Source organism: Vicugna pacos, chromosome 13 (genome assembly GCF_048564905.1).
Source record: "Vicugna pacos chromosome 13, VicPac4, whole genome shotgun sequence".
NCBI lineage: Eukaryota > Metazoa > Chordata > Mammalia > Artiodactyla > Camelidae > Vicugna > Vicugna pacos.
In genome coordinates, this window is record NC_132999.1 from 23,344,344 (window position 1) to 23,357,704 (window position 13,361).

At 38.4% G+C, this 13,361-nt stretch overlaps 1 protein-coding gene across 2 annotated transcripts in view; it reads left to right on the forward strand.

Moving 5' to 3' along the window:
• LOC102535306 (cytochrome P450 2J2-like) overlaps positions 1-13,361 on the forward strand; it is a 59,484-nt gene that overhangs the window by 15,174 nt on the left and 30,949 nt on the right. Inside the window, exon 1 of one of the 2 annotated variants that reach the window (XM_072974331.1) lies at positions 8,051-8,289. The exons of the other annotated variant lie outside the window; for it this stretch is intronic. Coding sequence (XP_072830432.1) covers positions 8,080-8,289 — 210 coding nt within the window. The 5' untranslated portion in view covers positions 8,051-8,079. Of the gene's footprint in view, positions 1-8,050; positions 8,290-13,361 lie in introns of those variants that run through there. 2 annotated transcript variants of the gene reach the window in all.

Consider the following 13,361-nt stretch of genomic DNA (forward strand, 5'->3'; position numbering starts at 1 on the left):
AATTGTACAGCCTTGCAGGAACCTGAGGGGGCAGCACCAGATCTGCTACCAAGAGGATTAAAAGGGAAAACTGGGGAAGGAGGTGCCCACTGAGGCTTCAGCAAGCTCTGCCATATCCCCGGGAACCTAGAAGGCTACCCACCGGCACGGGCTGAGTGTGTGCCCAGGAGGGACCCGACAAGCACTGGTGCCCCCATCTCTGGCTGTCCTGGAGCCTCTGCACAAGCAGGAAATTAGCGCTAAGACAGAGTGTGGCCCACCTGCTTGAGTGTTGACGGTGTGCCCGTCTCACATGCAGAGCCCTGAGAGACCTGTTGGTTCAGGCCTTTGAGGAGACCTCTGTGCACACATGAGCTGAACCCGCTGCTAACACCAGAGCATCCAGGGGCCTGATGTGATGAAGGATCGAACTTTTACAGAATTAGTCCATGAAAGTTACTAAACAAGTAACATCAAAAACAACGATAAAAGTAACAGACCCAGGGTGGTTCCTGATGTCCAGATTTCCAACACTGTATCATTTACAAGGTCACATTTTCAACAAAAATTTATGGACCATGTAAAGAAACAAGCAACTATGGCCAATACACAGGGTAAACATCAATCAGTAGAAACTCTCCTTGAAAAAGCCCAGACATTGGAATCACCAAACACTTCAATTGAGCAATTTTAACAATTTTATTAATAAATTTTAATTCAATTTCATTTATTTCAATTTAAAAGACTTTGAGTTACTTTTCTATGTGTTTAATGTGTACAACTTGTTGTTTTATATGTAAAATCCACAAAGTGGAAGATCACCACAATCAAGCTACATAACTTATCCATCATCTCTGTAGTTACCCTTGTGTGAGGTGAGATTTCATTTAAGGTCTGTCCTCTTAGAAAATCTTAACTGTACGATGCATTATTAACACTTGTTACCATGCTTTACATTAGATCTGCAGAATTTACCCCACAAGCTGAACCCTGGTACTCATGATGAATATCTTCTCATTTCTCCCACCCTCAAGCCACAGGCATGGTTCTACCCTCTGGTTTTATGAGTTTGACTTTTTTAGAGTCCACATTTAAGTGAGATAATGTGGTACTTGGCTTTCTCTGTCTGGCTTGTTTTACTTAGCATAATGTCCTTCAGGTTCACCCTTTTTGCAAATGGCAGAATTTCCTTTTTAAAGCTAAAAAAAAATTCCAGTGTGTGTGTGACTTGTGTGTGTGTGTGTGTGTGTGTGTGACTTGTGTGTGTGTGTGTTTTATTTCCTTTATTCATTCACCAATTGAAAGGATAATTAGGATGCTTCCATGTCTTAGCTTTTGTGAACAATGCTGCAGTGAACTTGGGAGAGCAGATATCTCTTCAATATACTAATTTCACTTCTTTGGACCCAAGGGTCTTCTCCTGAGAGCCAATGCCTATCATCTGGCAGGCCACAGGCCAGTTGAGGTGGTGGAGGGAAAGTGGGAGCGAGGTGGAGGTGCACTGAGGTGGGGAGCAGCAGGCAGCAGGGCCTGGGAAAGAGCCCGTTGGGTTACACAACACTGGAGCCAAGGTAGTGACGCACCGCAGAGGAGGGGCAAGGCAGAGCCTGGGGTGAAAAGGGCTGGAAGGGCCCTGGTGGGTGGGGCGGGGAAGGGTGCGGTGCTGAGGACTCACTTTTAGAGACCACAGGGGTAGTCCTCTTCTCAGAACCCAGAAGAGGCAGCAGATAGCTCTGGACGATGGGCTTCCTGGCGGTGACCACCTGGAGGATGCACTGTCCCCTCACCCTCCTGCTGCATGCCATCACCTTTCCCTTCTTTGCTGATTTCCTCAAAAGGCAGCGCCAAAGAACTACCTACCTGGGCCCCTGCAGCTGCCCTTCCTGTGCAACTTCTTCCATGTGGACTTTGAGAAGGAGAACCTGCTGGTTCAGCGGGTATGAGCAGGAGAAGGTGCCTGGGTGCCTCCTGCCCCCTTACCTGCAGGGCAAGGGCCAGTCTGGGCACTGAGGGTAGGGCTCTGATGCTAAAGCCAGCACCCAGGTACACTGGGCATTGATCCTCAGCCTCCTGCCATAAACTGGCATGATTCCACCTGCCCGTTTTGGGAATGAAATACTGTAAACTCTTTACTATTTAAGTGCACCAGACATGGAACGTTTTGTAAGTCATTATTTGTGTGTCATGTTGCATATTACTGGGACATTCTATATAATATACTCAATTTGTCTCTTTAGTGTTATTATCCTCGGGGAAAAATGCTAACTTTCCCTCTTGGAGGCTCCATTTCCCGTGTGAAAATGGTGACACTACTACTTAAATCCTCACCACTTTTAAATTTAATTGCTCCCTCCCCACAGGGACTGAGCCCCTCACCTTCAGCCTCCTGGCCCTGCAATCCACTCTCACTAAAGTAGTCATTTAAAGTGTCATTTAGACTCGCTTAGTGCTTCCTGCTGCTTCCCAGAGTTCAGACTCCCTAGGGAGCCACTTGGACTCCTTCTTCTACCTTCTTTCTACTTCTTTACATTCATCTGCCATGAGGGCTTCTAGCTGTGGCCACTCTGGATTCCTTAAAATTCCCTCCAACATCCAGCACTTTGCCAAGAATCTTCAGCTGCTTCCCTGCCTCTCAGTGCTGCTACTTTGCTGAGAGACAAGACTGTGACAGGTAGTTAAATAAAACAGTGAATGGTCAATATTAATAGAGTGAATAGTAAGTACCAACTTTCTTTGCGTAGAAAGAACCTGGAGCAATTTAAACAGAAGTCTACAATGTATTCAAAGTTCGGATGGAGAAGGTTTATCACTTTCTGGATAAATGTATTGATATCTTTCTGGATCACTTCAGTTGGCACCATGAAGTGACAGGATTAGTCACAGAATTACAAAGCTACACTTCTAAACCTTTCTCCTTGTTTAAGAAATGAGTTGTTTAATTTCTAAGTATTGGCAGATTGTCCTGTTTTCTTTCTGTTAATGATTTCCAGTTTGAGTCCATTGTTGTCAGAGAACATATTTTTTATTATTTCAATTTTTAAAAAATATGTAAAGGTTGGTTTTATGACCCAAGCTACAGCACCATGCTTAATTGGGGGAAAAAGATGTGTATTCTGCAGTTACTGGGTGGAATGTTGTATACTACGTGTCAGTTAGATCCATGACTCTGTTCTTTATTTCTTCTATATTTGTGTTGACTTCTTCTCTCCTGATTCTCTCAGTGACTGGGAGAGACATGTTGAAATCTCCGAATAATTACATACTACAGGTTTGTCTGTGTCTCTAGACAGTTCCCGGAGTTTTCATTTATGTACTGGGAAGCTCTTTTCTATGGTGAAAACACATTGAAATTGTTGTGTCATCTTGGTGAATTGGCTCTTTAATTATTATTTAATGTCCCTCTTTATCTCTGGTCATTTTCTTTGCCTGAACTTTACTTTTTCTGATGTAATATACTCACAACACTCCTCTTTTGATTTGTATTTACGTACTATATGGTTCTGCATTCTTTCACCTTTCACTTCCTTATATGGTTATATTTGAAATGATTTTTTTTGTAGATAGAATGTAGGCAGGTCATATGTGTTTTAATTCTGCCAGTCTCTGTCTTTTCAGTGTTGAATTTTGATTGTTTATATTTTCACACAATTATTCATATGTTAACAGTTAAGCCTGCCATTTTACTCTTTATTGTCTATTTTTTCACTTTGTTTTTTATTCCTCTTTTCTCCTTTCCTGTCTTCCTGTGGGCCACTTGAACATTTTTTTTTAAATTAAGCTTTAATTTATCTGTAGTGTTTTTGAGTATATCTCTTTGTATTGTGTTTTAAGTAGTTGCTGTAAAGATTGCATGCTATGCATACATAGCTTAATGTAGTATCAACATTTTTGCTCTTCAAGTGGAATACAGACATCCTAAAACTGTCCCTTTAGGTCCCTTTCCCCTTCCTACTTTATGATATAATTGTCTGAAATATTATCTCTGCATACATTGACAACCACATGAGACAATATTATAGCTTTGCTTTTAACTATCAAACACATTTTTTTCAATTCAACAGGAGAATAGTGTAGTATACTTACCCATTTATTTACCCTTTATAGGTCTTTCTTTTCTATCTGAAGAATTTTCTTTAGCCATTCTTTTAGAACTGTTCTGCTGTCAAAAGTTGTCTTAGCTCTCCTTCACCTAGGCATGTCTGTACTTCAGCTTCATTTCTGAAGTACATTTTCAGTGGATATAGTGTTCGAGGTTCCTAGTTTCTTTTGCATAATTTGAAAATGTTGTGATACTTCCTTCCGGCCTCTCTGGGTGTTGATGAGAAATCTGCTTTAATTTAAGTTGTTGTTCCCATAAGTAGTGAGTTGTTGCCCTCCACATGCTTTCAAGAAGTTCTCATTGTTTGTCGTTTTCAGAGATTTGATTATAATATATATTGGTGTGAATTCTTGGGATTTATTGGGTTCATTCACAGCTTCTTGGATCTGTAGGTTTTTCTGCTACAAAGTTTGAGAACATTTTCAGCTATCATTTCTTCAAATATTTTTTTCAAATCCACATTTTTTCTCCTCTCCTTCTGGTACTCTTGGGCACTGATGGCACAAGGGTTAGATCTTTTGTTATTCTAACATATGTCCCTGAGTCTCAATTTTTGGTTTTTTTTTGTTTTTCAGTCTGTTTTCTCTTGTGTTCTGATTGGATGCTTTCTATTGATGTCTTCAACGTCCCTGATTCTTCCTTACCACTTGGCATTGAGTCGTTCCACTAAGTTTTTGTTTAGGTTATTACATTTTTAAGTTCTAAAATTCCTTTGTTGTAATGCATATTTTGTATTACTTTGTAAAAATTTTCTAATTTCAGTTTTTTGACAGTGTAATTGTTTATTGAAACATACTTATGATAGCTGCTTTAAAATCTTTATCCTATTAATCCAAATCATGCTTTTACTGAATTTTTTCTGGAATCAGAAACTTGACCTGTACCCTTGTTTTACCACTGAGAGAGAGATGACTAGAGAGGATAAATGATTTGCCTAATGTCATATAGTGTCCAGGGATGAAACTGAGTGTAGGGTCTTATCCCTGACCCAGCGATTTTTCAAAATGGATTAAAGACCTCAGTTTTGTATCCACTCTGACAGATACTGTCTTTTAATTGGTGCATTTAGAACATTAACGTTTAAAGTGGTAATTGATACAGATTAATAGCTACCATATGATTATTGTTTTCTATTCATTGCTGTTGATTTGTCTTTTTTTTTCTGTCTTTAACTCTTTTTCTGTCTTCTCTAGTTTTAATTCAGTCTTTTATATAATGCCATTTTGTTGTCTGTATTAGCATATTGATTATATTTCTTTTTCTCAAATTGTCAAATAGTTGCCCCAGACTTCACAATAAGCATCTCAAGGAATCCAAATCCACTCTAAAATAACACCAAACTGCTTTATCAATAGTGCAAGTACCTTATAACAGAGTTTTCCTAATTCCGCCATCTTTCCTTACAACACTGCTTCATTCGTGTCACTTATTTGTAAGGTATAATCTCTGAATACATTGTTACTATTTTTATTTTGAACCAACTGTCATCTATGAGATCAATTAAGAAAAATGAAAAAAATTTAATTTATTTTTTAATCTAATGCCCTTCCTTTCTTTATGTAAATCTGAGTATCTTTTTCCTTCTTTCTGAATGACTTCTTTATATTTCTTGTAAGGCAGGTCTATTAGCAACAGATTCCCTCTATTTTTGTTTGAGAAAATCTTTACTTTTGCTTAACTTATACAAAACTTAGAAATTTAGGATTCCTTTTATAAAGCCATTTTGGCAAATACTAAAATGTTACACAGTTCTGCATCCGTGGATTCAGACATCCATGTATTCAACTAGCTGAAGATCCTGTAGTGTTGCAGTATTTACTATTGAAAAAAAAAAATCTATATACAAGTGGACCCTTACTGTTTAAACCCATGCTGTTGTTCAAGGGTCAACTGTACTTGCAATCTGGATACTATAATATAAACACAAAGTACAAATTATCCAGTGCTAAACACTGATCCTCCATGACTCACTCTACTTAATTACTGTGTGTTTCATCTTTTACAGAAAGAAATTTTCAGAGTTTTGTCAATTCTTATAGTATATACCATTTTTCCTCACCAAAATCTTTGTCAAATCTAAAATGGTGGTATAAAAAGCAGGGATTTTTTTTTTCTTTCTTGAATACTCTAAAACATGCCAGTTTAGATTACCCTTCAGATTTTCAGGGCATTAAAGATATATAAATAGAATATCCAGGGATATTTGTTAACACATTTAGATTAAGTTTGTTTACAGTTATTTTGAAAATCAGTTTGACTTGAATCCTAGGTAAGCAAAAGAGATTTGATGGACCAAGTTACTTCCTGATAAAAATAATGCAGCATATAAATTTTTAAAATAAATCCTTAAATGCATTCAAAAAATTTGTGTCTTTTAATTGTCAAATAATGTAGTTATATGGTAGAAGAAGATATAAGACAACTAATAGAAATTTAAAGTTTCAAAATAGGGAATTTTGAAATGAAGAAATTACCATTGTTGCTTAGGAAATGTACCTTACTGTTAACCTCAAATTCATTTCAAATATTTGATATATAATTTAATACCAACAAATATTCTAGCTAAAGAATTTCTTAATATTTATATGGTGTAATATCTCTGGATAGACAGGTTTCACACAACAGCTTTCAATCAATGCTGAAAAAAATCACTTGATACTTGTAACCACAATTAACAAATAACTTATTAATTAATTAGCAATTTATTCAGGAAATTGTGTGGCATAAAGGCCAATGAAGGGAATAATATGGTAACTTCTCACCAGGCAATTAATATTCTACATAGTTGCTTTACATGTTTTCCTGTGTGTGATTTGTTCAACAAAATTGTATACACAACATTAAGCTTTTCCTTTTTCCTTCTTCCTGTTTTTCTTCTTTCTTTTCTTTTTTGAAGCAACTGAATGATTTGGGGGATTGATTAGTACAGGACACAGAACATGTAGGGAGAAGTATAAAGTACAAAATAATATTGAACACCAATGCCAGTACTCATCCCATTATGATTATAACTAAGGATATTATTAATTTTGTGTTGTTCACTTTTTTATAGAACATAAGTTGAAGTCAGTAACTTGAACCTTCTGCTCAGTTCCTGCCATTTGGCCTGCATCCCCCTTTCTCTGCTCATATCCCTCTACCTGCTTGCTCTAACAAAAGGTTTCATGGACTTCAAACAGGGCCAGCCAGCTCCACATGTTTCTTTATCTTCAAATCCAGGGAGTCCTAAGATGTCTTGCAGACCAGTGGGTTCATTTACTTTCCACTTATTTGGGACATGTCTCCGTCTCAGTTTCTGCAAATGCAAGATGGAAGGAAGAAAGCATCTGCATAATTTTGTTGGAATTGAACAATTTATGTAGAGTCTAATGCAACGTCTGGAATATAGTAAGTGCCCAAGAAATGTCAAGTGCTGCTGTTACCCTGATTAAAGTTCACCAGGAGCAGTTCCAATCAGTGGGAGAGAGAGTGATTGAGAAACAAAGAGCTCAAGTCTGTGTCACTCTCAGATGCAGTGAAACCATAACGCCTAGAGGCCCATGATCTCACAGAGAGACAAGCTTTGCAAATAGCAACTAAAAAAGCTCCAAGACTGGCCTTTTCCAAAACCTGGTCATGTTCTCCCAGGAATCTGGCCTCTGGCTTCTGGTGGGGCTGGCAGGCAGGCTGGATTCAGGAAAGAATAGTACCTGGTGGGGGTGAGGGGTTGCAGCAGGAGGCGGGTCTGGGGAAAGAGCCCTGAACACTGGCAGAAGCCTGGCTACTGGTCGCCAGGCAGGCAAGGCAGGCAAGTGGGGGCTGGGACCTGCGAGTGGGCGGTGTCAGGGTGGCTGGACCTGGGGGCGGGGAGGGGAAGGCACTGCCTGGAGTGGGGCGGGGCGGGGCGGGGGCGGGGCCAAGGGAAGGGCCGGGAAGGGGGCGGGGCTGGGAGCTCAGGCTCCGAGCCCCGCCTCAGACCAGGGCCTGCGCAGAACGCTGAGGAGGTAGCCGGCATCTCAGCCATGCTTGCAGCTTTGGGCTCCGTGGCAGCCGCTGTCTGGGGGCTGCTCTGTCTCCGCTCTCTCCTGCTGGGTGCAGTTGTATTTCTCTTCTTTGCTGATTTCCTCAAAAGTCGTCGCCCAAAGAACTACCCGCCTGCGCCCCGGCGCCTGCCCTTCGTGGGACACCTCTTCTATCTGGGCTTTAAGGAATTTCACCTGTCGCTTCAGCGGGTAAGAGAAGGCAAAGCTGCCTGGGTTCACCCTGACGTGTAGGGCAAGAGCCAATTTGGGTACCAAGGACAGAAGGATGGGGAGGGCTCTGACGCTAAAGCAGGCAGCCAGGTACACCCCGCTTTGAGCCTTGTTGTCCTCACCTTCAACTAATGATTCCACCTGCCCTTTCTAGGGGTAAAATTTTGGAAACTGTGTACTATTTAAATATGCCACACATGATACGTTCTTTAAGTCATTTAGTTGTGTGTCATGGTACACATTACTAGTACATCCTATTTGTAATACGACCACTATTTTTTTTTTAATTGTATTATCAACAGGGGTGGGGAATGCTCTACTTTCCTTCTTGGAGACTGCATTTCCCAGGAGTAAAATGTCATTACCTAAATCCTAACCACTTTCCAACTGACTTTCTTCCATCCCCTCCAGGACTGAGCCCCTCACCTTCAGCCTCCTCACTCTGTAATCCACTCCCTCTAAAGAAATCATTTAAAATGACATTGCTCAGCTTAGATTTCTCCCTACTTTCCAGCTGCCTCCCAAGTTCAGAATCCTTAGGGAGCCACTTGAAACCCTTCTTGTAGCCTCTTTCCATTTCTTTGTAATCATCTCCCGTCAGGGCTTTGAAACTGTGGCCACTCTGAGTTCCTTAAAATTCTCTCCAACATCCAACACTTTCCCAACAATCTTCAACTGCTTCCCTGCCTCTCAGCGCTGGTAACTTACTGAGAGACAACACTGTGATAGGCAGTTGTGAACATCAAATAAAACAGTGAATGGTCAAGTTTAATACAGCTTATAGTAGGTTCCCAACAAATATTGGTTTCCCTTTGCCTGGAAAGTACCTGGAGCACGTTAAACACAAGCCTAAAGTATATCCTCATTCAGATGGGGAAGGGTTTATCACTTTCTGGGAGAACCACCCCATTGGTACCACTAAGGGGCAGAATTAGTCTACAGAATTCTACAGCTAGGCACCTAAACCTGTCCCCTTGTTTGTGAAGTGTGTTGTGTAGTATCAAAGTACTGGGAGATTGTCCTGTTATCTTTCTGTTAATGATTTCCAGTTTGAGTCCATTATTGTCTGAGGACATATTTTTATGGTTTCAATTTTTTAAATATACAAATGTGAGTTTTATGACCCAAGATGCAGCACCATGTATACTCGAAAAAATAATGTATTCTGCTGCTGTTGATGGAGTGTTCTATACTATATGTCAATTAGAAATAATTAGATGACTGTGTTCTTTAGTTCTTCTGTACCCTTACTGACTTCTTAGCTACTGATTCTCTCAGTGACTAGGAGAGGCATGTTGAAGTTCTCCAAATATAATTACCATTTTGTCTGTGTCTCTCGTCAGTTCTGCTACTTGTCATTTATGCATTTGGCAGCTCTTTTATATGCTACATACATATTAGCATTGTTATGCCATCTCGGTGAATTGGCTCTTCAAGTATTACTTAATGTCTCTTTTTATCTCTGATAGTTTTCTTTGCCTGAACTTTACTTTGTCTGATATACTATCAGCAAACCAGCTGTCTTGATTAGGATTTGCATAGTTTATTCTTCTCCATTCTTTCACTTTTAACCTTAACTTACATGGTTACATTTAAAATGAGTTTCTTATCGATAGCATAGAGATGGGTTCTTTTCTTTTTATTCTGCCAGTCTCTCTCTTTTAATTAGTGAATTCAGGTCATTTATAGCTAATATAAGTATTGATATGTTAACACTTAAATCTGATATTTTACTTTCTATTTTTTTTACTTTGTATTTTATTTCTCTCTTTCTTTTTGCTCTCTTCTTGTGGGGCACTGGAACAAGTTTTTAAAATTCTGTTTTTTCTGTAGTGTTTTTGAGTATATCTCTTTGTATTGTGTTTTCAGTGGTTGCTGTAAATTACATGCTATTCACACAGCTTACTGAAGTAAGTCAATAGTTTACCACTTCAGGAGGAATATAGATACCTTAAAACTATTCATCACTTTACCTTCCCATCTTTATAATACATAAACTGTCTTATATATTATTTCTGCATACACTGAGTACAATGTCAGACAGTATTATAATTTTATTCTTGACTGTCAAACACAATTTTTTATTTCAAGAATAGTCTAGTGCATTTACTCATTAATTTATGCGTTCCATTGCTCTTTGTTCTGTAACTAAAGAACTTTCTTTAACCATTTTTGGAGAACTGGTCTAAATGCTAAAATAAATCTCTTCGCATTCTTTCATCTAAAAATGGCTTTATTTCACCTCCTTTTTTTGAGTATATTTTCCCTGGATATAGAATTCTAGGTTGACAATTACTTTCATCCTTAATTATATTATGCTACTTCTATCTGGCCACCCTAGTTTCTGATGAGGAATCTGCTGTAATTTGAGCTGGTTTTTTGATGAGAAATTACTTTATGTCCTCTGCATGCTTTCAAGTAGTTTTCATTGTTTTTAGTTATTAGAGATTTGATTATAATATGTCTTGGTGTTGAAGTCTTTGGATTTATTCGTTCACTCACAGCTTCTTGGATCTGTAGGTTTTTCTACTACCATGTTTGAGAATTTTTCAGCTAGTGATTCTTCAAATATTTTTCAATTCAAATTTATTTTTCACTGCCTTCTACTACTGTTGGATACTGATGGCACAATTGGTAGATATTTTGTCATTCTAACAAGTGTCCCTGAAGCTCAATATCTGTTCTTTTCTCAGTCTATATTCTCAGAGTTGTTCAAATTGGATACTTTCTAATGATGTTTTCAATTTCACCGATTCTTCTGTTATTAACACACTGCATCAACAGAGAGTTTTTTATTTTGATTATTTTATTTTTTATTTTAAAATTTTCTCCATGGTTCTTTTGTATATTTTCTATTTATTTGCTAAAATTTTCTACTTTTCAAAAATTTCAAGAGTACAGTTGTTTATTGGAACATACAATAGCTGCATTAAAATCTTTACCCTATAATTTCAACATCTCTATCATCTCAGTGCTGTCTTCAACTCATTCAAGTTGAGATTTCCTGGGTTCTTTGTAACACAAGTAATGTAGGACTATATCCTGGACATTTTGGGTATTTTGTTATATGACTATGGAATTTGTATAAATCTGCATTTTAGCAGGTAGTCAACCTACTAGGAATGCTCACCCTTGTGGATTATAGTTCAAATATCAATTTATGTTATAAAACCCTTGCAGTGCTATACTGGTCTACCACACTTATGTGTTGCCACCCCCACAGGACCCCAGCCCACATTCTCATCAGTGCAGGCTGGAGAGAATGAGGATGGGGAGAAAAGACTGGAGTCCCTCTGAGTAGGAAAGCCTGTTCCTTGCTGCATGTGGAATGGAAGTCAGTACGTGCCCATAACGTCTCTGTGGGAATGGGTATCTCCTTATTTCTGTACAGTGGTAGGACTCAGAATTTTACCCTCTGACTCCTCCATGTAGACTCTAATACAGTTCAGAGGTGATATTCAAACTAGAGCTCACAGAGTCAGCAGGGGAGAGGCATCACCTTGTTGTTACTAATGTTGGGTGAAGACAAGTTTTCACCCATATTCTATGCTGTTATAGCCCCTCCCCGCTATGGTGGGTAAGAGTCAAATCTTTTTCATGGCATTTGTCTCCAGAACAAAAAGGCTGAAAGTTTCAGTCCTGGTAGGCCACCCTTTTTCTGGGTCTTTCTTTTTGCTCTTTTTGTACAGAGAACAGGATTGTATTAGAATTCGTTTTGTCTGTGCCAATCAGTGATGAGTAGGAGGAGTCAATGAGTTGCTTTTACTCACTCTTATCTGGAGTCAGAAATGTGATCTGTAGCCTTGTTTTTACCACTGTACCATAGATATGACTAGAGAGATCAATTATCTGCCTAAGGTCATAAAACTGACCAGGGTTGAAATGAAGACTAGAGTCTTACCTGTGGCCCAAAGATTTTTCATCAGAACTATTAAATTTTATTTTATATTGGGTTGCTTTACTAATTTTTTTGGTTTTAATACAAAATGGAGTTCAACAAATAGAGTTAAATGGTGTGATTTAGCTGTAATTAACATTACTTTCTAGCAATTTGGAAACATTAAGTATGACCTATATGCTAGCTGTTGTAAACAGATATATGTTCATTTACTCTTTACAAAAGACACCCAAGTTCAGAATCATCTGATGTTATCTCTGGTTTACCACTTAGGAAACTGAAAAGTGTCAAGTGATTTGCTCAAGTTATTGAAGATAAATAATGACCAAACAAGGACTTCAACCCAAAATTGTTTGACTCAGATATCAATTCTCTACTTATGCGACCTGACTTTTCGTAATACAGGAACCTTGATTTACTCACAGATTCATTTATTTAAAGAGACATTTATGAATTTCATATCATGTGTCAGGCACAGCAGAAGAAAATCTATGATGAAACGTGATATACAGACTTTTTGTAAGCAAATGCCATAACATTAAATGGGATCACTGTGAATGGGAAACCCTTGGGATAACCTCATGTGGAATGTTGAAATAAATTTGGGTGAACTTGGAAGAAATATTAGGCAAGTGGCTATGTGGAGTAAAGGGAACAGGAGATTTTTAAATGGGGAAAGTAATATGAGCTAAAGCAGTGAGAGGAAAGCAAAGAAACTGGCCTGTTTATATGGCATGATGGGAATCTTTCTTATTTTTCTCCTATATTTTCTAAACTTTTTCTATTTTAGCTATATAACTTAATTTTGGCCATATCTATAAGAGAAAATCTTATTCACCTAATTTGTGAGAATGCTAGATAAGGTGGATAAATGTGTTAGTGAAGGTGTACATTGAATTGCTTATTTTAAAAAAGGATCCCAAAATACAGTAGTTTAAAAGAGATTCAAATTTATTTCTCTATCATAAGTGAGTTCAGGGGGCATTGCCAAGATGGCAAAGTAGAAAGACAGACAGCTCACCCTCTCCCACGAACACATCAAATTCTGCATCTACATATGGAACAGTTATTACAGAATGCCTATTGAAATTTGGCAGAATATCTCTTATGATTGGAAATAAAAGGGACATCCTTAAAAAATCTGGGAAGACAG